Here is a 27227-nt window from a genome sequence, read left to right on the forward strand (position 1 = left end):
GTTATGATTTTTTTAACCCCAAATTTATTTTTTAATTATAATTATATAATTATATTTATTATTTAATATGTTTTACCTTAAATATTATGTTGTAGTTAATTTAAATCATTTTGTTTCACTTGATTTTATGATTTTTAACTTATATATGTTATGACTTGCTTTGAATATGACTTGTGATATAAAAAATTATTTTTTATTAAATATTTTTGGTATTTTTATTTAATTTTTTAAATAATTATGACGTCGTCCGGTTCTTCTAACCAGTCGGACCTATTTAACCTGTTTAACCAGTGAATCGATAGCATGACTGGTTCGCTAACCGATCCGGTTCTGAAAACCATGGATATAACTCAATAGAATAATGACAAGTTGGCCATTACTTGTTACTTTATTTGTTTATTTTAATCTGCTTTATGCATGGCTTCCTAGGGATCTATTTGAAATGATCATCCAGCTCAGTTGGTAGAGCACAAGGTTCTTAACCTTGAGGTCGTGGGATCGAGTCCCACGGAGGGCATTTCATAATTCGGAGGTCTCTTACGGAAGCTGCTCTCAACCTGGTGTTGGGGGTAGTCTACTATCTTACCTCCCCCTTACCCTATACATATGGGAAAAAGGGACAACCATTTATTTCCTAGGGATATGTTTCATTACTTGACTTCTTGTTCAAACGCAAGTGTTTTTTTTTTTGATTTGGTGCTTGGTTTCAGATATCTGGTAGGATGAGGGAATTCCGGAATTGTGTTTGATTTTATTGTCCATTCTATTAATTCTTGCAACACTTGAAGTGGTTGCTTCACATGGAGATCAGCCTCTTTCAACCATTGCTTTTCAAAATGCAACTTTTGTGTTATTTTGATTGTGTAGTGACAAACTTAGTTTAATGAAAAAAAAACAGTGGTTAAATATTGAGTTCATGGGCTTGTTTGATTATTTGAATTTTGATTGTGTAGTGGCAAACTTAGTTTGATGGAAAAAAACAGTAGCTAAATATTTTCGTTCAAGACATTTTTTAGAGTGATTCATTCTGATTATTTTGATTTCATCATTAATTTTCCAGATCAGTTGATTGTGAGAAATAACAAGTGAGAAAAAACAAGTCAACAACATAAACTTCGGTCACCAGTCATGTTGTATATTTCCTTGCTAATATATATGTTTTATTGTTTACTTGCTACTATATTTGTTTTATTAATTACTTTTAAATATGTTACCTTGAAAACAACCATCGAGTCCCTAAAATAGAAAACGAAAAAAACAAGAACAACAAATGGCTAATTCTTTACATGAGTCTTTAGATAGATTTATTGTTAGACCGGTTAAACCTTCTAATAATCCGATTGTAAATTCCAATGATTCACCTAATACTTCTAATAATTCTATTGGAAATTTCAATGATTCACTTAATACTTCTAATAATCCTATTGGAAATTCCAATGATTCACCTAATGACTCAGTTGATAATTCTAAAGATTGCGAGAATAATGAATTTGTTGATAAAGATAAATCAAGTGATTTTAATATTTTTGATCCTAGAGTGTGGGATGACTTAGATTCAAAAATGAAAGATTTACTTATAGAAAAATGGCCTAATAGAGAAATTGAACTTAATACAATTTTTCCAAAAAGATGCACATGGTAGACATTTTTCTTGTAATTTTTTTATTCGTATATTAAGAAATGGTGATTCTTGTAATAGAAAATGGTTAGTGTATTCAAAAGAACTTGATAAAGTTTTTTGTTTTTGTTGTAAGTTATTTAAAACCTCTCAGACTAAAAGTAATTTGGCAATTGAAGGAATAAATGATTGGAGACATTTAGGCGAAACATTAAAACAACATGAAAATAGTTCTGATCATATGATTAATTTAAGAACTTGGACTGAAACACGAATTAGGTTAAAAAATGAAACAATTGATAAAGAGTTACAAGAAATGATAAAAAAAAGATATTGAACATTGGAAAGAAGTGATGGTTAGAATTATTGTTGTTGTGAAATGTTTAGCAAAATATAATTTGGCCTTTCGTGGCACAAATGAAAAAATTTATGAAAACTCAAATGGTAATTTTTTAGGTATACTTGAAATGATTGCTGAGTTTGATCTTGTGATGAAATAACATTTTCGATTAATTCAAGACAAAGAAACACATAATCATTATCTTAGTCATAAAATCCAAAATGAATTAATCGAAATGTTGGCATCGGATGTAAAAAATGCAATTATTAAAAAAATTAAATATACAAAATATTTTTCTATAATTCTTGATTGCACTCCGGATGCAAGTCACAAAGAACAAATGACTTTAATTATAAGATGCGTGGATGTGACAAGTGTTCTAATAAAATAGAAGAATTTTTTTTAAGTTTTTAATTATAGAAGAAATATCCGGTCTAAAACTTTTTAATATTTTACAAGATGCTCTAAAACCTCTTGATTTGGATATTAATTATGTTCGTGGTCAAGTGTATGATAATAAAGCTAATATGAAAGGAAAACACAATGGTGTACAAAAACGGTTGCTTGATATAAATCGTAGAACTTTTTATATGCCTTGTGGGTGTCATAGTTTAAATTTAGTTTTGTGTGATATGGCAAATTCTTTCCACAAGGAAAAAACTTGTTTTGGTACATGTCAAATAATTTATAATGTTTTTTCTAGTTCCGCAAAAAGATGGAGTGCTTTACTTGAATATATAAATGAACTAACACTTAAATCATTATTCGCTACTCATTGGGAAAGTCATATTGAAAGTGTTAAAGCAATAAAAACTCAATTCTCTCAAATAAGAGAAGCTTTAATAAGATTAGCCGAAATTAGTGATGATGGAAAAGTGTGTCGAGATGCCGAATCACTAGTAAATGGTGAACTTTCTAGTTTTGAATTTATTTTAAGTTTAGTTATATGACATGAAATTTTGTTTAGAATTAATTTGGTTAGTAAGAAATTACAATCCAAAGATATGCTTCTTGATGTTGCGGTTAAAAACTTAGAGGGATTAATTAATTACTTTGAAGAATATAGGGAAATTGGGTTTGACAATGCTATTAATGAAGCTAAAGAAATAACATATAATATTGGGGTTGAACTTCAATTTCCTAAAAAACGTATTTCTTATAGAAAAAAACAATTTGATGAAATTCCAAATATTGAAAGAGAACAACAATCTTCTCAATAAGCATTTCGAAAGAATTACTTATTATTCTTGTAGATATGGCTCTTGTTCAATTGAAAAATATATTTGAACAAATGCAACATTTCGAGTCTATATTTGGTTTTTTGTTTGATGGTTCAAAGTTAATTTCATTACTTGATGACGAACTAAAAAAATGTTGTTTAAATCTTGAGTCCAATTTGACAAATGGTGAAGAATTTGATATTGATGAAAAAGATTTATTTATGGAGTTACAAATTTTGCAAAAAATGTTGTCGGATGAAGCACACAAAGGTGAAAGTCCATGGAAATCTATTAAAATAATAGAGTTTGCAAGAAGAATGAATATGTTCCCTAATGTGTTGATAGCATATAAAATTTTGTTGATGGTACTGGTTACGGTTGCTTCGACAGAAAGAAGTTTTTAAAATTGAAGCTCTTGAAATCCTATCTTCGAAGCACGATGACTCAAGATAGATTGAACATATTAGAAATTCTAAGCATCGAAAGTCAATTTTTACAAAGTCTTGATTATCCTAAAATAATAGAGGTTTTTTGCTTCAAAAAATGCACGAAGGCGTCATTTTAGTTGATATTTGTAGCCTTGTAGGTTTTGGTTTGTATTAGTATTGATATTGTTTGACTATAATTTCGATTACATTTTTATTTTAAAAAAATTATTTATGTTTTGTCTATGATACGGTACAAGTATAGGGGCATAAACTTATTATCTCGACCAGGATATTAAAACTCATTGGACCGGCCCTGAAGGATAATATGGTAAGAGAGCCAGGACGTTCATTGCTAATTTTCATAGACAGCTTCGGATCGAAAGGCAGGTTTCATCGCAGCTCTAATACCTTCGTGGGAACAGCTTTGGCTACAATTCATTCGTTCGTTCTTTTTAAATGGAAGCCTTCACCTTTTCTTAATTAGAGGTTGTCCGTTATTGCGAATTCCATTTGAATTTGTATGATTCTTCATTTATTTACCATCTGTCATGAAGATTTCATTTTTATAGGCGAGACTAGGGGAAAGTATTATTATTCAAATAATTTTTATAAAATATTTAGAAAAAATCTTTAAAAAAATATATAATTTTGATAATGATATAGATTTGAAATTTTTGTGTCATTAAATTTTAAAAAATATTAATGATAACTTTATTAAATAATTTAATTTTAAAGAAATTCAATACGTTTTTGCCTAAATTTGTTGAATTCGTATTATTTTTGAATGAAATAGACATTGGATTCGTTTTCAAGAGGCCAAAAGGAGCGAACTCAAAATGTTGGGGGTACAATGATCATTGACGTTGGTGATAGATGATGACCGGTAATGACGGTGAGCAACGGACGAAGACAAGGGACTTTGGTCGAATTTAGGGCTTAAATTGATCTTTCATTTAAAATTAAATGATAAAATTGATATTTTATCTAAATAAAGTTTATTAGTTAAATTAATATTCTATCTAAAAGTTAGGGGTCAAAATATAGATTAACTCTTTTTTTAACATGTCATATCATTAAATAATAACTTTTAATATCAATGATCAAAATGTTTTAAATCGATAACGTAAGTAATTAAAATATTGTTAATTTTAGAATTAATGAGTAAAAGTGAATATAAATAAATCAAAAGTAACTATTTTGAAATTCACCCAAAAATATTACTTAAGAAACCATGGAGAAAATGTTTAATAATAAGGATAAACTACAAGTTTAGTACCCCAATCACTTTTGTTCCATTTTTGTCACCAACTATTTTTTGTTTTAAAATCGTATTTAACGTTACGCTTTGGTTTCATTTTAGTATCTACCGTTAAAAAGTTAACGATAATATTAACGTATCCTCATAAGATAATTTCATGTCATCATTGGAAAAAATAAAAAAAAATATCACACATCAAGAATTATGTTGATCTTTAATGATGGATAGGGGTGTTCAAACGGGTAATTCGATTAACCGATCGAACCGAATTACTCAAATTTCATTAACCATATTTTTTTCCTTTAACCGTTAACCGAATCGAATTAAGTTCAATTAATTGATCGGTTCACCGAACTAACCGAAATTCATAAATAATATTTAATTAATATATATTAAATATTAAATATTTTTTGTTTTATTCGGTTAAAAAACGAGTTTAAACACCCCTAAAGTTAAATTATATATATATATAATATTTAATATTTAATAATTTTAGTTAATTCGGTTAATTAACCGATTTTGAACCGAATTAAATGAAGCTAAAGTTTGAAAAAACAACCATTAACCATTAACCGACCGAACCCAAAATTAACTGACGGATTAACCGATCAAAATTTCGATTCGGTCGGTTAATTAAATTTTAGCTGAACAATGAAGACCCCTAATGACGGATGACCAAAATAAAACTAGAATATAGTGTTAGATATGATTTTAAAAAAATAATAGTTAAATGAATAAAATGGCACAAAAATAATAATTAAGATATTAAATATGTAATTTACCCTAATAATAATAATATAGTGTCAATGATCGATAATAAGTAAATAATAAATTAATATAATAGGGTAAAGTATATAAATGGTCCCTTGATTAAGATAGTCCTCTGACTATAGGGAGTTAGTTTTTTGAGTCTCTTGACTATTAAAAGTTACAAAATGGTCACCAACTATTCATTATGTTTCAAACTCATCATTTTCCGTTAAAAAATTGACGATGGCATGAGATGTGTGTTAACTTTTTGACTGAGATGTGATCAAATATGATCTCAAAATCTCAAACAACTATCATATCTCAATCAACACGCTAATATCCATCTCAACTGATTGTTAATTTTTAACAAAAAATGACGAGTTTGGAACATAATGAATAATTGAGTGACCATTTTGTAACTTTTAATAGTTGAGGGACTAAAAGAGCAACTCCCTATAGTTTAGAGACCATTTTATAACTTTTAATAGTTAAAGGATTTAATAAAATAATGTCCTATTATCAAAGGACCATATATGTACTTTACCCTTAATAATAAAAGTTTGTTTCACTGAAAAAATTTAAAAACAAGGAGGGGGTCCCACATTTGTCGCTTTACACCCCGGAAGGTCGAGAACGTTTGACTTTCATAATGCCAACGACGTCGTTGCGTACGTCAGCATGAACTGTACTGACGACTATTCCCAAGATCCAACGGTCGATACGGTGCCACGTTTAATTCCCAAGCGATAACTTACTTGGAAGATTGAATAGACTCTCTTTTGAGTACGTTTCTTTGCGTTCTATTTTGTCAAAATGACAATAAATAGAAATTTTGTAATAATCATAAAAATAAATCAAAGAATTAATCGAGTTGACATTAGTTTTGAGTTTTATTATAAAATGATTTTTACACCTTTCTCTTATTAAGAAGCATATTTAATTTAAGTAAAATAAAAAATATGTATAACCTTCGACTTTTCATTTGTTTTTTTATCATCTTTGTCGTAAAATAAAACGTTTAGATGCTAAAATGATTCAAAAATAAAATAAGGACTAAAACGACTATCTAGATAAATATTATAGTACTTTTTGTCCTAAAATAAAACGTTTGAATCAAAATGCTAGAAAAAATATGTTTAGAAATTTCAAATTCTCGAATAGTTTAGAAATTTTCTTTATATTTTCTATGAAATTCTAATTTTGTTTTTTAAATTTTTATAACTTTGCACTTCTTAAATTTCTAATATGCTTTTTACAAGCTCAGACATCTGAAATAAAAGTATACATCTGTTCATAATTTAATTATATTTCAATTCTTATTCTATTTGCCTTGATCTTTTTATTTCTTTAGCGGGCGGCGACATCAGCCTCGGTGTTGGTTGTCGTCGCCAATATTTTTTTATCTTGCATCTTCATTTTTTTAATAATTCTATCTTTATAACATGAATTTCTCTGCTTTCATAGCACACTTTTCTGTCTTTTAGCACTTTTTTCTTTTCTTTTTTGATCGTTTTTTTTCATTCATTTGTTATCTCCTTGATATTCCCTCCTTTGGACCCTTGAATTGAATTTGAATACGTAACCTGCTATCGCAGATAATTATCACGTGATGCTTGGTTGTAACACCCCTAACCGGTATCCGACCCGGATCCGAATTCAAGGCGTCACATTGACTATCAAAACACTTTGACTCTTTTTTAAAAAATCCCATTAAAATTTGATAATGAAAACAAAACTTGATAAAACATAATTAAAATACATATCAGAGTATCTAAACTTTACATTTATTGTACATGCCAACAACATTTACCATCCACAATCACATACAATTTAAAATCTCTCTAATACGATAATCTTCAAAGGTATGATGTCCTGTTCCCGCTTACATGTATTACTCCTCGCAAAACTTTGAACCTACGTGTGAAAACACTCACACGCTAAGTCGATGACTTAGTGATGCATTATAAGTACTATGAATATATAAAACAATTGTACATTTTTATAAAAGATAGGTTAAGTTACAAAATTCACCAGTTTTATAACTTATAACCTCTTTAATAATTACTGAAGAATTTATACTTATTTTGTTCTTGATTATATCTTCAAGTCATTTCTTATATAGACTTTTAGTTTCATATAAACTATATAGAACTGATACATTTTCACTTTATAATCATTTGTTTAATTTGCCCAAACGTATAATACTAAGAACTCTAGGTATTTGAGTACATTGAAGTTGTGCACTAATGCTGTCACCACAGCTCGTAATTTTCATCAAAGTGCCACATAGGTTTGCACCGAAGTGCCATATATTTGTCCCGAAGGATCACATAATTGTCTCGAATGACCACATAGACCCTCGACTCTTGGCATGCCAACTATACCTCTAATCCTCATACATATACTTTGGGCTATTAATCACAATTATATTAAATCATTATTCAAAGTATCTCTTATTCACATAGTTCTTCTCACATAGAGTCTTTTCACAACACTTGTTCAAAGTTCACATTACCACTATCATTTATGTTTCGTAGAATATATTGACTTAACACATATCCGGATCATCTTTCACATAAATCTTTATCACATAACATTATCTATGTTATTATTTATTCACAATCAAACATTGGTTCCAAATATCTTGTGTCACAAAGTATTGATCGTTATTTTCATTTAATCACATATATCATATTTTCATAGTGATTTTACATGATTATTTAATTTCACATATCATAAATCAACGAATTCATTTACTTGTATAAAAAATTCATATATAAAATCTTCACATATAATAATACCATTTTATTTTAATCAAAATACTTTAGGTTGGCTTATCACAAGCCTTCCGTCAAACATCAATAAATTATGCAAGTATCACTCATATTTGTCTCACTAAAGTCTAATCCGAATCCTTTCAAATCAATATTCAAAATACCAAGCTGACCAGAAGTCACTTATGTTCAATCACTACACAAAACAAATCTAAAATCAATATCATCCTTGAACTCAATTATATCGAATCAAAATAACTTGGAATACAAGAACCCTATTTTCATTTCATGCTTGGGGGTATCGATACACTCCTCAATGTACCGATACACAAATAGCACTCGATGTTTTGAGGGTATCGATACACTCCTCAGTGTACTGATACATAAATGACATTCGATGTTTTGACGATATCGATACACTCCTCAGTGTACCGATACACACTCAAACAATTACGCATGTTCAACTCATGAGGTATCGATACATCTCCTAAGGGTACCTATACACTAGGCCCATAATGGCCATTTTCAACTCGAAAATCACCTAAAATCCATCCAAAAACTCTCTTAAACACATACTTTGAGTTTATAAACTTACCTTTATACTTCTAAACCCCCTTGTACACATTTATAACTCTTAAACAACCCATATTCTCATTTAAACACTTGAATCTACAAATCGTACCCAACATTCAAACATGTTATTACCCAATTCTAATACTCCTAACCTTTTAATTAGACTAGTGACAAGTCAAATATCCAATTAAAACTTCAAAAATTACACCATAATAACAATTCACCTAAAAACCCACTTTACAAATCCATCTTTAAAACACTCATATTGTTGTTTTAATGTTATATAAGCTTTCCTTAAGCTTATATACCGTCCAAACTACCATTACTAAACTAAAAATTAAAGTAAAACTATCACGTTCAAAATCTTACATTTGGGGAGTGGATAGGAGCACGACAAGAAGAAGAAAGAAAGAAGAGCTTCTAAAAATTTCTCATATTCCACATGTAACCTTCCTTAAAAAGAGAGAAGATAAAAATCTTTCAGGTGAAAAGACCATATTGCCCTTCCACTAATCCAAATTTAATATCAAGTCCTGACCAGAAATTTCCATAATAAATCCTTGAATTCTCAAATTATTCTAATTAACCCACTAAATTTTTGAGTTCTTACATTTTGATCACTGACCTGATTATTGGGATGTTACAAATCTCTCCACTTAAGAAAATTCATCCTCGAATTTTTATTACACAAAGTGGCGGGGATAATGCTTTCACAAATTTTCTTCACGATCCAAGCATCTTATTCTACTTTATGGTTTCTTCTAAAGAACCTTAACTAACAGAGACGTTTTATTCCTTAACTGCTTGTTTTAATATAATAGAATCTGCACCGTTCTTCCTCATATTCAGACCAGATTGAACTTCTATCACATTTGAAGTTATAATGCATGTAGGATCTAACCAATATCGTTGAAGCATAGACACATGGAATACATTAAGAATCTTTTCCATCTCTGGTGGCAACGCTAACCGATATGCAACATATCCAATTTTCTTCAAAACTTCATAAATTCCAATAATCTTAAGACTGAGTTTTCTTTTACGTCCAAAACGAAGTACTTTATTCCAAAATGATACATTTAAAAACACTTTATCACCTACTTGAAACTCAATTTCTTTTTTTATTCAAAACCGCGTATGACTTTTATCTGTCTGATGCAACTTTAAGATTAAGCGTAATTACCTAAACCCTTTTTAAATATATAACAACATTTATTCTAATAATACAAGGAAGTAGATGATTGAAAACACTTCATAATAGCGTCACATGTCCGAAAAATACTCCCTGAGGCTTCTGCTATTCACTTTGTCGAGTTACTACCTCTCTTTTCAACTCTATTTCTTATTTCACTTCTAAGAACTTCTTAGTCTTACATTTATTAAACTATAATCATTTAACTATATTAGCAAGGACAACATACTCCTTCCACTATCAAATCAGAGATTTTTGTTATATCGTTGGCATGTACAAATCAAACAAATTTGACAGTCGACCGGCCGGTCTATTTCGAAAACTTGACTCAAACCTAAGCTCTAATACCATTAAATGTAACACCCCTAACCCGTATCCGACCTGGATACGAATTCGAGGCGCCACATTAACTTTCAAAACACTTTGACTCTTTAAAAAAATCCCATTAAAATTCTACAATGAAAACAAAACTTGATAAAACAAAATTAAAATACATATTTATTGTACATGCCAACAACATTTACCATCCACAATAACATAAAATTTAAAATCTCTCTGATCCGATAATCTTCAAAGGTATGATGTCTTGTTCCCCCCTTACATGTATTACTCCTTGCATAACTTTGAACCTACGTGTGAAAACACTCACACGCTAAGTCGATGACTTAGTGAGGCATTATAAGTACTATGAATATACAAAACAAGTGTACATTTTTATAAAAGATAGGTTAAGTTACCAAAATTCACCAGTTTTATAACTTATAGCCTCTCTTAATAATTACTAAAGAATTTATACTTATTTTGTTCTTGATTATATCTCCAAGTCATTTCTTATATAGACTTTTAGTTTCATATAAACTACATAGAACTGATACATTTTTACTTTATAGTCATTTGTTTAATTTGCCCAAACTTATAATACTGAGAATTCTAGGTATTTGAGTACATTGAGATTGTGCACTAATATTGTCACCACAGCTCGTAATTTGCACCGAAGTGCCATATAATTATCCCGAAGGACCACATAGGTTTGCACCGAAGTGCCACATATTTGTCCCGAATGATCACATAGACCCTCGACTCTTGGCATACCAACTATACATCTAATCCTCATACATATACTTTGGGCTATTAATCATATAATTATATTAAATCATTATTCAAAGTGTCTCTTATTCACATAATTCTTCTCACATAGAGTCTTTTCACAACACTTGTTCAAAGTTCACATTTCCACTATCATTTATGTTCCGTAGAACATATTCACTTAACACATATTCATATCATCTTTCACATAAATCTTTATCACATAACATTATCAAATGTTATTATTTATTTACAATCAAACATTGGTTCGAAATATCTTGTGTCACAAAATATTGATCGTTATTTTTATTTAATCACATATATCATATTTTCATAGTTATTTTACATGATTATTTAATATCACATATCATAAATCAACGAATTCATTTACTTGTATAAAACATATTCATATATAAAATCTTCACATATAATAATACCATTTTATTTTAATCAAAATACTTTAGGTTGGCTTATCACAAGCCTTTCGTCAAACATCAATAAATTATGCAAGTAGCACTCACCTTTGCCTCACTAAAGTCTAATCCGAATCCTTTCGAATCAATATTCAAAATGCCAAGATGACCGGAAGTCACTTACGTTCAATCACTACACAAAACAAATCTAAAATCAATATCGTCCTTGAACTCAATTATATCGAATCAAAATAACTTGGAATACAAGAACCCTATTTTTTATTTCATACTTGGGGGTATCGATACACTCCTCAATGTACCGATACACAAATAACACTCGATGTTTTGAGGGTACCGATACACTCATCAGTGTACCGATACACAAATGGCATTCAATGTTTAGAGGATATCGATACACTCCTCGGTGTACCGATACACACTCAAATAATTATGCGTGTTCAACTCATGAGGTATCGGTACATCTCCTAAGAGTACCGATACACTAGGCCCAGAATGGCCATTTCCAACTCGAAAATCACCTAAAATCCATCCAAAAACTCTCTTAAACACAATTATAACTCTTAAACAACCCATAATCTCATTTAAGCACTTGAATCTTCAAATCGTACCCAACATTCAAACATGTTATTACCCAATTCTAACACTCCTAACCTTTTAATTAGACTAGTGACAAGTCAAATATCCAATTAAAACTTAAAAAAATTACACCATAATAACAATTCACCTAAAAACCACTTTACAAATCCATCTTTAAAACACTCATATTGTTGTTTTAATGTTATATAAGCTTTCCCTAAGCTTATATACCATCCAAACTACCATTACTAAACCAAAAATTAAAGTAAAACTATCACTTTCAAAATCTTACCTTTGGGGAGTGGAGAGGAGCACAACAAGAAGAAGAAAGAAAGAAGAGCTTCCATAAATTTTCTCTCATTCCACGTGTAACCATCCTTAAAAAGAGAGAAGATAAAAATCTTTCAGGTGAAAAGACCATATTGCCCTTCCACTAATCCAAATTTAATATCAAGTCTTGACCAGAAATTTCCATAATAAATCCTTGAATTCTCAAATTATTCTAATTAAACCACTTAATTTTTTAGTTCTTGCATTTTGATCATTGACCCGATTATTAGGATGTTACATTGACACTAATTTGTATTTTATTGGTGGTCTTTTAGTAGTTTAAATCCCATGTTGTGGTTCGTTTGCCGTAGCAGTCAGATAGGTTCGTATCTATCTATTGTTCTAGTTTTTCTGGATGAGATTTTCATCTTTTCCTGGTATAGTTCTGATATGATGTTGAGTGGTTAGTTTCTTAAATGATTTTAGGATAATATCTAAATTATGTATCTAATTTACGATTTTTATCGTAAATTTTATTGTAATTTTAGATAATTTTTTATTTATTAATAAAATTAACCGCTTTATTTAAAAAAATTATATTTAAAATTGGAATCATCCTTTAAATTCTTAAGTATTATGAAAAATTATAAATCATTATTTTCAATCCATAAAACTTTCTTATGATAAATTTCTAGAAATTAAGTGAGACTCAAAATGGATAATATATTAAAAAATTCACCCGAGTTCGGTCCGATCTCACGAGTTTTGTAACTCATAGATGTCAAAGAAGACCACATAATTGGGGATGTGTTTGATTGACTTTGAGTCACGAGAAAACTCTATAAAATAACAAACACAAAAATAATTAAATATTTCAATCTGAAGATATTCATGGGGAGATAGCTTACTCTTTTATTTATTTATTTTTTTCAACCGAACTTAATAATTTATATCATAGATTAAATGAAATATAATTATTCAATATACAAACGATGTAAATTTTAATTTATATAACCTTATTTATTTTATAATTTTAACTTATAGTTGATCCAAATTCCATAAAAAAACAGTGTCAATTATTTCATTTAAATAATTATTACACCTCAAACAATCAGTTGATGTAGTGAAATGAGAAAATAGATCCCGGTCAGAAGTTTGAATCCTAATGTTTACGAATGGAGTAAATTAGATTGAAATGATCGCTCTCACCTTTATGGTATAAATTTAAATTAATCAATTAATAAATTGAATACAGTGGTTATACAAACAAAAATCATTACACCAAGTACCAACCATTGTAGGACAAAAACAACACTAACAATATTTATTAGATTATGTGAGACTAACATTATTTATTTATTTATTTTTATTAAGCTAAAGTGATTATAAAGTAGTATATGTTCTAAATACTATCAATCATTTAATAATAAACGCTCAATCAGAAAATTCATATCAGAAAATTTATCTGATCTATAAATAAGTCTACAATCGCATTTAAAATATAAAATATTAAAAAAATATGGTAAAATATACAATTGATCTTCCGATTATAAGATATTATTTTGTTGAATCTCTTATTATTAATTATAAAATGATCCCCTAATGATAAAGTGTTGTTTTGGGTCTCTCAACTATTATAAGTTACACAATAGTCATCGGACTATACATATGTTCTAAACTTGTCATTTTTCGTTAAAAAATAGCAATAGTCTGAGTTGAACGTTAACATGTTGACTATACATGATAAAAATCATATTTTAATGATGTATACTGACACTGTCGTTGCTTTCAAGTACTGTCTCGATGACATAATATTTCAAGTATTAGCTCAACTACATAATGTAAAAGAAGATTCGACCCACAAAGTACAATTCAAACATTTCTGAGATTAAATTTTATTATATCCCAATTAACGTCAAACTCAAACATCCTCTAATTTTTAAACATAAAAAGATAAGTTTATAATATATAGATAGTCAAGTGACCATTTTATAATTTATAAAAATTAAGAAACTCAACAAAATAACATCCTTCACTTAAAAATTATTTTACAATTTTTAATAATTAAATAACTCAATAAAATATCAACTTATAATGAGAAGATCAATTGTGTATTTTATCTTAAAAAAATTAAGGGGAGAGAATAAAGAAAAGCTAATAAGAAACTATATAAAAATGAGAAAGGAAGGTTTCGTCGACCAATGAATATTAGCCACAAAAAGATAGTGTTTTGTTTTCCAAGGCAAAAGCGAGAAAGTCCAAGTTTTCCTAGTCACACGAGTCTGCGCACGTGCTCTTTATCCATTTCTTCCCTTTATTTAGTTAGTTACAATGTACCAAAATACGTCCCTTTCAATCCTTCACCTAATTATTTTCACGTGATTGCTTTTAATTCATTCGTATATTTATATTAAATTATATTATTATTCTTATTTAACAATACAATTACAACACGAACCAAACGATCTAAATAGTCAAGGGATCTATTTATATCTTTTGAGGTCTTAAGTTCGAGCATCTCGTATGTATGAGTATAATCGTTCATTGTTAAATGATTAAGAATCTTTAAACAAATACTACATTCTATTCATTCAAAATTCATATAAAAAATACGATTACATATCAAAATAATAGTTTAATAACTAAATATTTATATTTAAATATAATAATAATATTTAAATGTTATTTTTATGAATGATTTAGAGTTTTATATATAAGATTTAGTTTAGAATTTTAGAATTTAGAATTTAAAGTTTATAATTATAAATTATAGATTTCATATTCAGATAGTGGGAAAAAATAAATTTTATAAGATATATTTATTAGATAATTTTTTAATATTTATAATATATAAAAAATTCGAGTCAAAGACTAAAGTAGATTACATATAAATTTGGTATCTAATATTTTCTAGAGAATCTTCTATTTGTTTGTAAATATTTTCCATTCCTTTCTTTCTTGCAACCTTCCTCTTCCCTTGTCAAATAATATATATTTTTTCCATATCTTTTCTCTTTCCACGAAACCACCATTGATTACTTTGAAAAAGAATCCAAATCCCACACCCCCTATATAAACCCAAAAACCCTAATTAAAGTTATTTCACATGTTCATCATCAAATCTTATCTTCTTCACTTCTAATTCCTTTCCAAAAGGGTACTCAAATCTCTTTTCTTTTCAATTCCTTCCATGGATGCACTTCATCAAGTGAAGAGAACCAAGAAGAACTCGAAGAGGAGCAATTCCGAGAAAGGTTTGAAAGTCGTTTATATCTCGAGTCCCATGAAGGTCCAGACGTGTGCCTCGCAATTCCGAGCTTTGGTCCAAGAACTCACCGGCAAAGACTCCGACGTCGCTGACTGGTTCATGGACAGCTCTAACTACAATGACACCACACCCGAGAATTCACCGACGAATTCCGACACGACAAGGACTATTGCCGATGATGGTGTTATTGGTCAGCTGCCCTCCCTTGATTCCAACAGTGATCAATCAGTGTTTGGTCCATTTGATGATGGAATTATGTCGGAAGGGAGTTTCTTGGGTATGTTTACATCAAATTTGTTCCGTGACCAATCGCAGTTTGATGCTATTCGAAGCTTTGGCTCAGTTTGATTAATTTCAAGTATTTTATAAGATTTAGTTCAATGAGTATTGTGAAAAAATTGCATAAATTTTGATCTCCACTCGAACAATAACTCATTTCGTTCTTATACTAGGCGTAAGCATAGATTTAGTTACACATAATTGAACCCGAAACTCAACTTTAAGCCTAAATCCAAACCCGAAACTCAACTTTAAGTCTGAATCCGAACCCAATACTCAACTTTCTGAATCCAAACCCAATACTCAACTTTAAGTCCGAATCCGAACCCGGCACTCAACTTTAAGTCCGATTACTAACCTAAGACTCAACTTTAAATCTGAATCCAAACCCAACACTCAAGTCTAAATCCGAATCCGAGTGGCATAAATCAAAACGCATTAAAAATGTAATCGCAAAATACCAATGTCTTCTAATTTAGAAAAGAGAGAGATGTTAACACAGAGTAAGCACTAGTGAGTGTACATCTCTATTTTTTTTATTCATGCAAATGCTTCATTTAAGTTAAAATGCTGATTGAAACTTTGAGGACTTTTCACTTGTTTTGTGCAAGCCACTTACAAAAGCCATTCTCTAAAGCATCTTTCATCCATTCATGCCTGCAACTCTGCAGTGCTTTCGGAATCGTAAGCCAGTTTCTCATCCGAGTGCTCTGCTCCGGCCACGAACTTAGTTCCTCCTTCACTAACAACGCGAACATTGCAGCTTTACATAACCCTTCTGGACTGAATTCATCTTGATGAGTTTTGCTCTTGAAAGAATAAAATCCTATGAAATCCTAAATACCATAAGAAAAGTTAGAGCACTTTCAACCTAGTGTAAAGAGGTGAATGCAACAATCTTACACATGATAAAATAATTTGTGCAATTCTCATGGTGTAAAGGCAACCAGAGGCATAATTGAAATCTTACGATGACCGTGTTAAGAGATTCTGGAATTAATGGAAATAGTAGGGATAACGCTACTAATTTCTTGTACAAAGAGATAAGAGTGCTCAAAACTATAACCTATCAGATATTATATCATAGAAATGAATCTGTTCAACTTTTTCACGTTTGGAGGATCGTATCCCATACCAAGCCTAGATATATATCGGACATGGGTATTGGAAAGAACATAAATGGTTAGAGCAACATCCGTTAGATGCGTTCATGAGGATAAAGCAACGACATGTAGAAAATATACCAGATCTATGGCACTATAAAGCATTCCACTTGAACTCAGGTGTGAGTATCAGATACATGTATATGAACGACTAAGGTATACTTGACCATTTTCTTAGTGTTTTCTTAGTCTTACTCGAAAGTTGATGACAATCTCGACCTATGTTACATTGTTACTTGAACAAGAGTGTGATCATCGGATAAGCGTATATGTACGGCATAGGTTTACTTAAGTATGTTCTTAGCGCTTGTGTCTGTCAAATTGAGATATTTCAAGGTAAAATGAAAGCAGCACGTGTTGACAAAATAACGAATAATATTTAGATATCTATCCTGAAAACATCAAATACATCAAGGGATGAACAGATGTCAGAAAATATGTTATAGCATTTCATAAACTCGAAAGATAACAATATAAAACGCATAAATATAAGAGGAAGAAAATTCACCAATAAATCCCCTCGCACCGCAGCTTCTTCAATAGCTTCCCTCACTGCAGCCTCCTCGACTGTTTCATCATTCTCCCAACCTCCCTAGAATCAGAGAGAAAGATATTCATGACAAGATGTTACTCTAAAAATACTCTCTTCTTCAAAATGTAGATAATAAGAAAACACGGTAACCAAACAGCTATTTTTGACTCCATTTAGGTCCACTACATTTTATATGCAGTTATCATATTCTTTAATGGAAAGAATCATAAAATACTATGTTACTGTGATTCGAGTATTAGATATGGATGTTTTTGACACTAGCATTATTAATTTTTCTTAGTCTTTCTATGTGTTCTTTAAAAAGTCATATACATACACCCATATCTTAATGTATATCGAAGTGAATGTCTAACACAGGTAATTCAAGAATAAATATTGGAAATCAATCTTAAAATTTTGCTAGAACTAATTTTTTATTACTCCTAACTCTAGTTTAATCTCAACGATCTGAAAAAAAAACATATTAATAGGAATGTCTTTGTATGGAGTTCCAAAGAAAAATAAAATAAAAAAGGAAGCTGGTTCAAAAATTCAACGATGTCCAAGTAAAGAAAAAGAGTTTGCAAGAGAAACCACCCGGTATGTAGACAAGAACACAGTAAGAAAAAAATATCGTGGGACTCGTATTTTAGACTCTACCGTCAAATGAACCTTCAGATTTAAATATATGAATCACAATTGATTATTTATAGAAATTTCATAGCAAACGTTAGTTATGTTTCTCAAGTGTTGAGTTTCTAATCAATAATTCAGCCAAGAATAATCACTTAAATTCCCATTCACGATAATAAGTAATAACAAAATTGTCAAAGACCAGTTAAATCATTCAAACCTTAACTCTCCTAAAACAAACTCTTGCCCATAGATGGCCATACTTTTTCATGAGTTTGCAAGATCTATTTCAATAAAGTCAAATAAGATCCTCAGTAATTTCCATGAAACATTTACCTCCTACGTAACTCCGAGATCTTCATTTTCTCTGAAGTACCGTGTTTTAAAACTGTTTCAGCCACATACTTGGACATGGATATGGGGATATGATCCTCTAAGAACCCACCAAATACATGAAAATCTTAGAATAAGATTTGATCATACCCATGTCTGATTCATCTGAGGCCAAGTAACATTGTTACATCATCAAAATTTTATTCTAAACTTAAAACAACATTTCAATCTAATATAATATGAAAATGTCATAACTACTTGCAACCCAATTAATAGATTACCAAAGTACCTCCTGTTATCCAAGAGACAAGTGCAAAGCATACTTATTCTTATTCGTTGTATATTGTATGTTACTCCAAACATTTCATTTTTCTTTTCTTTATGTACCAGTGTCCAACAGCTATATTGACATGGATATAAGGATACAATCCTCAAAAGAATCTCCAAATACGTTAAAATCCTTAGGAAAATTGAACATATCCATGCCGTACACATTTAGTCCCGTCACTTGCTCTGGAGTGCGAGCAACATAGGTATTATCAGATACTACTAAGTAAACATATTATTTTGTTGTAAATGTTAATAAGAAATTTGAATGGTGTACACCAGATTGGTTAGATAAAAAAACTGCAAGAAAATGAAATAGGAGCTAAAAGTAAAGGCTAATAATAATGGGTAATCCAAAATGCAATCCAATATTAACGGATACTCTGCGACATAACTAAGACTGGATGCATGTGTTTTTCAAAAAAAAATATATTTATTTCTATCAACAGTAGTGTATATATGAGCAATAATAAATGCAACAATTCTCTACCGCAGAATGGAGTTAATCAGGCTCAGAATGGTAGGAAGCACGGAAAAGAAAGTAAGAGTTACATTGCATGCCTGAATAAACATGAGTTTGTACCTTTGGAAACAAGAGACCTGGTCCACTAGTCGAGGTAATCATCAGTACCTCAACCACCTTTCCAAATTTTACATCATCTGCCTCGTTTGAATTTCTATACCTAAATGGAATACATCTGTCAAAAGGGAAGAGCAAATTTAGCACATGAAGCTCAATGGTGAATAGAATTTTCATATTACTTCAAAATTGAAGAGTTCCCACTAGTCGATGCCTATCTCATTACATTCAGAATGAAACAATTCAATCTCAATCCAAAATAGCAAGAAAAGAGGGAAAAGAAAAAGAAAGATTGAAGACCAAACATTCTTCCAAAAGGTATGTATAAAAATCCGGTCACATTACCATCAAAGCAGAGAAAAACAAACCGTAAACATAGAGGGGATCAATTCAATGGCATCTTGAATAGCACATCTCATCAATATTGAAGGACTACATTACAGTAACTTTTCATTTTTCTTGAAGTAAATATTTCCTACACCCATGTGCAGATATTCTGGATGTGGGTATGGGATATGACCTTTTGAAAAATTCAACATGCCCTTTTCATTTTTCCCTAAGTAACCATTTCCAAAATGCATGTATGAATATTCAGGACATGGGTATGGGATATGACCTAAGGACACTACAAATACATGAAAAACTTCTATGATTTAATGTACTCATATTTAACTCTCGCACTCTGAGTCCCAGTAACAAATTAAAGGATGTCCTACCCACAAGGCAAATTCTTTTGATTTAGTTCCAACCTTAAAGTCAGCATAACTTCAACTGTCAATCATAGTTACATAGATTAAGCAACTTGATCTACCGCAAACAAAGAATATGTTGGGAAATTTCTCTCTAAGATTGTTCTTTATCTTCCCTGGTTTTTCTTTCTTTATTTTTCCCCTTTCCTTTTCTTTTTTGAGAAATCAAAAAGACAATTTAAAGGATAGTATAACTGCCTGACTACTGAGAAACATAGCTATCAACATCAATACCAAAATATCAAACAAATAGCTAATATGCAACACACAAAATTTCCTAGAAGGTCTCACTCTCTTTTTGTCATATGTCATATCTACCCAAAGTCACACCCAAGGTCAGGTTGATATGCTAACCGTTCCACCTCACAAATCATTCATGAAATTTCGATATTCCTATATTAGCTCCAAGAGAAAATATCATTTCTCAAACCAAACGCTTCAACTACCATTACACTGAAATTCATGAAGATGATCCAATGCCTTTTGTTCTGAAAGCTCATATGGCAACATAAAGAAGATAATTCTACGAATATTTTTCACTTCGTAATTTACAACATGTACCCTACTTCCAACGCAATAATCATTATCCATTAAGCAGGCATTATTGACATTTCTCATAGAAAAAAAACCCCCACCTACTAACATCCAAGTTTTGTCCTAGAGAAAAACAAAAAACAGGAAACTCCCACTTGCAGTTTCAACTTTCATGTCAAGAATGTAATAAACCATTTCAAAATGAAAAATGTGCACTTTTCGACCCTTAAAAAAAGACATAATCAATCTATACGCAACAAAAGCAAAATATATCCATTTTCTATTTTCATGCCAAGAATGGAAAAATCGTTGAGATTTCAAATGAACTAATCCTATAAACAGAAACAGAAGATGACTGTCTTCCATCTTCATCTGAAAAATGTAATAAAACCTTTAACCCATAAAAGTACTATCTCAACCCACACCCACAAAAACCGGCACAAAAAGAGAGACAAAAAGAAGAAGAGAGAACAAACTCTCATCTGAGAATGTAGTGAATCATTCAAATCACATTCATATGTAAAAAGAAAATGATAAACCGAAAATCCAAAAATATACAAGCTTTACAAAATTTTCATATAAAACAAAATAAACCCTCATCTGAGAACAATCACATTTGCTATTCATATAAAGCATGTTCTTAATAAGCGCCATTCCAACCTTCAAATGCCCCCATACATGATTTAACATGGCAATGCAACCAATACATAGGCCACAATATACAACAAAAACAAAAACATACCCATTTTGCCAATATCCCTGAGATGATTTAAATAATTCGAAGTTTAAAATGCAGCGTTGGCATTCATTAACACAAAAAATAAAACAAACCCACTTTCTAATTGATCAATCAAAATAAATCAATAAATATCTCAAACACAATAATTTAATAACACATTCCAATCACAGAGAATACATCACCATTCAAGAAGATAAAAAAAAGATCAATCAAAATATATTCTCCACATCTACATTACACAGATTAAGCAAAAAATAAACATAAAAAAACATACCCAGCGACAAGGCGAAACCCAGCCTCGTACCTTTGCTGAAGCCGGCCTGTACGGGCCACCAAATCCGACATGATAATATGAAGAAAAAGGAAACCCCAGTTTCTTTATTTCTTTTAAAATCTCAAATTCTCTTGATTTCATCAAAGGCGATCATGGTTGGTGCTTTTTCTTTTTCTTTTTTTGGGAGGGGTTTCAGGCTTGTAAAGGATTACGGTTCATCCATTGCTGCTGGCATTGGATTTGACGGTGACGATGAATGCCACAAAGCATCTTTCAATGGTTGGGATCTTCTTGCCTTTTTTATGTTAAATTTTTGGGTTTTTTTTTTCAAAAAAAATTATAAATCGTAGTGAATGCTAAAAGATTTTCAGTTTTGGGGAAGAAAAGAAAGAAAGAGAGAGGGGAAGCGTTAAGAACGGATCAAGCGGTGGAGTGGTTAAAATAAGCATGTGAGCTGCTTAATACGTGGCTGGATAATTACAAATCGACCAACGAATTACTCCTATTTAACCTGAATTTAATAGATTTCGACTCAATTTAATTTAATAAACTACATAAAAGGTCACTTTTATTTAATAAATTTTTCTTCGTTGAATTAAAAAAAAATTTGGTCATATTTGTTTTGTTTTAATTAAGATGTGATCATCGAAAATTAACAGTCGTTAAACCTTTAATAGTTTATTGACGTGACACGATAAATATATATAAAATTAAAATTAAAAGAGAAAATAACCTCAGTGACCAAAAATGCCTTATGATATACTATTTTAACCAACTTTTTTTAGATTTACCAAAATGACCAACTAAATCGTAATGCGATCGATAATTCGCAACGTGATCTCCGGTATCGCAAATCAGTTTCTAGATTCGCAACGCGATTCTGACTATCGCATTGCGATTTTTCAAATTCGCGTTGCGATTTTCCTAATTCGCAATGCGAATACGTAATTCGCAATGCGAATACGTAAATCGCAATACGAATACGTAAATCGCAATGCGAATCTGACTATCGCAACGCGATTATGACTATCGCAACGAGATTCTGACTATCGCAACGAGATTCTGACTATCGCAACGCGATTCTGACTATCGCAATACTGAATTTCAAATTCGCAACTCGAATTCTGAATTCGCAACAGGTTTTAGTTTCGCAACACAAATGTTTTGGGTATATAACTACGCAGCAGCATCAACTCATAACCTAAATCCCTAAATCGCAACTCATTCCATCTCCATCTATAACTCTCTCCGACGACATCTGTTTTTCTATATCCAACGACATCCTTCCCCATCCGGCAACAGGTTTTAGTTTCGCAGCTCGTTTGTTTAGTAAATTAATTTACAATAATGAAATCATCTAATGTTGATCATGTTTGGATAGATTTGTGTTTTGGAGGGTCATGGGAGAATGTTCATGGTGTTTTACAATATATGCCTTTACCCATGAATCTTCAACTAAAACTGTCATTAAAAAAGTTAACTTATGAAACTCTAATGTTACGTGTTGCAAATAAATTGAATTTAGAGCCCCTAAGTGGATTTAGGCTATCTTATCAGAGAAATGGTAAAGTTTATTTGTTAACCGACAATGAAGATGTTGAACGATTCATTGCTTACATTACTGTTTCAAGTGATGATGTTACATTGTATGTTGTTGAACCTAGAAGTAGTGAAGTTGGGTAAGTAGAGGGTAGTAATCAACTAAGTTTTTCAACCCCAGTTTATGGTGCTCAAAATTTAATGGTTCCACCACAATTTCATCACCAAGCAAATATTGTTTCACCACATTTCCAATACCAAACACAATCTCAAAACCCACAACCTTTCCCTAATCCAAATCCCAATCAACTTTCAGCACCAAATTCCGGTTTTCGTATTGACCAGTTAGATGATGATGAGCCAACAAAAAAAATTGTGAGTACTAGTCAGTTTTCGAAATTTGATCTTGGTCAATACCCGGACTTTGATCTTGGTCAATACTTGGATTTTGATGATTTTTTCAGAAGAAGAAACAGACCCTGCGTGTAATGATTTTGATATTGGTCAATACCCGAATTTTAATGATGAAACAGCCGTTGCCGAGGAAGATGTTGTTGATGATAATGAGGAGGAAGTTACGACTGTAAATGAACATGTTGAACATCCATTCTGTAATTCATATAACCCTGAAGAAGAAAAAGAAGAAGAAGAAATCCCCAAAGAAAAGTCCCCAAAGAAAATGCCACGGGAGTATAACTGGAATATGCCAGAATTACTTCAGATAACGGAAGAAGAGTTAGTAAAGATAGCAGTTGATTGTTACAAAAAAATTATTCGTATCAAGAAAGATGATTGTTTTGATACAAAGGAAGACTTGAAGATAGCTTTGTATACGAAATGTGTGGAAGATGGCTATCAACTAAAAGTTAACAAATCAAGCAAAGACCGTTTCAAAACAAGGTGTATGATTGACAAAAACTATACGTGGCGTATGATTGCAAAGAGGATAAAAGATTGCGAAATGTTTCAAGTTAGGACTTTTATTGATAAACATACATGTTCAAGAACCCAAGTTTTTCCTCACCATAGACAGACAAACAAAAATGTGTTGGGTGGTTTTCTGGCTGAGTTAATGTTTTTGAATAGCAGGGTATATCGGGGACATGAAATTATGACTGACATGAATGCTCGGTTCAAGATTAGTATCTCATATTCTCAAGCTTGGAGAGCCAAATGTTATGCCTTAGAATTGTTGAGGGGGTCGCCAGAAGCATCGTTTGCCCAACTGCCGGCTTATTGTCACAATTTAAAGCTGAAAAATCTTGGGTCGATAACTCATATCAAAACAGATAGAGATGGACGCTTTGAGTTGTTGTTTATCACCATTGGTGCTGCGGTTAGTAAATCAATATAATTTTGTTGACTCATTTTTGTTAGTTACATGCATTTCACATTTAAATGATTATATTTCTTGTGTATATGATTTTGTAGATTCGTTCGTTTATTACTTGCATGCGCCCAGTTATTATAGTTGACATAGCACATTTAAAAGGTCGATACCTTGGAGTAAACTTATTAGCAGTAGCCATGGATGCTAACAATGGGATACTGCCAATAGCTTACGGGGTTGGCAAATCTGAAACCTCTGATTCATGGACATGGTTTATGGGGCATCTTAGGGATTGCATAGGTCCTATTAGCAATCTGACAATCATATCCGATAGGGCAAACTCAATTGACAACGCTGTTAGAAGGTGTTTCCCAGATGCTTTTCATGGACTTTGTGGTGTTCATTTGTATAGAAATCTAAAATCAAGGTCTGCTGGTATAAAAAATCACAAATGGACTTACTGGAAGGTTATAAAAGCTTATCGGGAAGTGGATTTTAATAAGCATATAAACTGTTTAAGACGTGTTTTGCCTCAGTGTGCTCAAACACTAGAATATGTCGGGTTTGAAAGATGGTCAAGAGTACATCAACTTGGAGCAAGATATGGTTTCATGATGTCTAATAGCGCAGAATCAATCAAAAGTCGTCATTCCCGGAAATTACCCATTACTATGTTAATGGAGTTTTTTCGAGCCTCTATTCAACAGTGATACTACAAGAAAAGAAACCATGCAGGTATTATTTCTTTAAATTCGTAACTTATCATATATTTTACTAAGTATTATTTATTTAAATTTACAGGAACATTGGAACATCGTGTTACACCATGGACTGAAAAAAAGATAACGAAACGTGTTGTGAGGGTCAACGTCATGGAGAGTTGAACCATGTTCAAACACTTTGTTTGAAGTACTGGATAATAACTTAAATGGGCTTGTCGATCTAAATGCAAAGACGTGTAGTTGTATGAAATGGCAAACATCTGGTTATCCGTGTGGCCATGTTATAAAAGTTGCTCTTCATCTAAACCAAGATGATTCAAGCGCATACGCTATGGATTGCTACACTACAGAAGTATATCGACAGACTTATGTTGAGATTGTCTACCCTATTCCACATCCTTCTGAGTGGGACATACCAGATGACTTACAAACATTTTTGCCACCAGCCATGGACAGAAGGCTACCTGGCCGACCAAAAAGTCACGATCGTATACCGTCTAAGGGTGAAGAGAAGAAGAGATCGACATGTAGTCGGTGCAAGGAAAGTGGTCATACAAGGTTGACATGTGGATCACCAGTGCCATCACAATCATCTTTTCCTCTACCAAAATATGGATCCTCATCAAAATCCCAATCACAACCGGCTTCACCTTTTGGGACTGTTAACTTAGGTGATTTTTTAAATGTAAACGTTGTATTATGTGTATATTATGTGTGAACTTTTAACATTTTCAGTTAGGCATGTATTAGTAACTTGAGTTTGAACATTGCTATGATATATTCAGTTGTTATCACTTATTAGAAATTCATTTGACTATCGCAACGCGAATATGACTATCGCAACACGGAAATGACTATCGCAACGCGAAAATGACTATCGTAACGCGAAAATGGTTTCGCGTTGCGATTTTCATTTTCGCATTGCGATTCTCTCGTTGCGATTTTCATTTCGCATTGCGATTCTCTCATTGCGATAGTCATTTCCGCGTTGCGATAGTCTGTTTTACATTCAACATAATGCAAATTGAAATCAACAAATTAACTATTACATTTCAATCAATTAAACAAGCACAAATAATAATTATGTACACATCAATTAAACAAATAAACATTTACAAATCATCTTTTACAAATCAATTAAACAATCAAAAAATAATAATAAGAATGATTTCCTCATCAATTATTGAATCAACTTTTGCACCCATACATCCATTTCACGCAGCTCACTTCAGGATTAACCTGCAGAAACCAAACATTGAATCAACAACACTTTCTACACATCTAAAACCTACAAACAACAAATTATTGAATTCTAGCTACTTAACCAAACATTTTCAAACCAAAAAGAGTATATATATTTAACAACACTTGCATTTGACTTGCAAATTGTTTATGGACACTTTCATAACGCGGATGCAGGTAGGCAGCGTCTCGCATATATCGCTCTAGCCATAAAATGCCGAAACCACAAGCCTACTGCACCTCTATCTCTATCGGTGGGAGGTAAAAACTGTGTACTTCCTATCGTCAAACGCTCCAAGCACATGCATACGAGAGGACCACAATCCCCTCTGGCTTCCTTCGTTTGTTGTGGCGCGATCTCGTCTCTGATAACTGTAACATTGAACTTCTTTGGCTTCTTGTTTCCAGAATTAGTCCAATAATTAATTGCATCCAAGAATTTAGCAAAAGGAGAGCTCCATCCC

The 27227-nt window shown here is 31.4% G+C and overlaps 2 protein-coding genes across 3 annotated transcripts; one reads left to right on the forward strand and one right to left on the reverse strand.

The window, feature by feature from the left end:
• Positions 1 to 15497: 15497 nt before the first annotated feature.
• Positions 15498 to 16147, forward strand: LOC120172825. The gene has a single exon (XM_039180186.1). It carries the CDS (start codon positions 15710 to 15712, stop codon positions 16133 to 16135), a length of 426 nt encoding a protein of 141 aa, XP_039036117.1. The 5' UTR covers positions 15498 to 15709; the 3' UTR covers positions 16136 to 16147.
• A 458-nt stretch (positions 16148 to 16605) lies between these two features.
• On the reverse strand, positions 16606 to 22337 carry LOC120172867 (nudix hydrolase 16, mitochondrial-like). 2 transcript variants are annotated; one of them, XM_039180219.1, is made up of 4 exons: positions 21961 to 22337; positions 19638 to 19752; positions 17738 to 17821; positions 16606 to 16902 (listed from the first exon to the last, which is right to left on the reverse strand). In XM_039180219.1, the coding sequence occupies exons 1-4, from the start codon at positions 21999 to 22001 to the stop codon at positions 16660 to 16662; spliced, it is 483 nt and encodes a 160-aa protein (XP_039036150.1). In that variant the 5' UTR covers positions 22002 to 22337; the 3' UTR covers positions 16606 to 16659. The 2 variants fall into 2 exon arrangements, with proteins under 2 accessions (XP_039036150.1, XP_039036148.1); XM_039180217.1 differs by having other exon boundaries at positions 21931 to 22337.
• Positions 22338 to 27227: the final 4890 nt, after the last annotated feature.

This window comes from Hibiscus syriacus, unplaced genomic scaffold (genome assembly GCF_006381635.1).
Source record: "Hibiscus syriacus cultivar Baekdansim isolate YM2019G1 unplaced genomic scaffold, ASM638163v2 tig00111881_pilon, whole genome shotgun sequence".
Lineage (NCBI taxonomy): Eukaryota > Viridiplantae > Streptophyta > Magnoliopsida > Malvales > Malvaceae > Hibiscus > Hibiscus syriacus.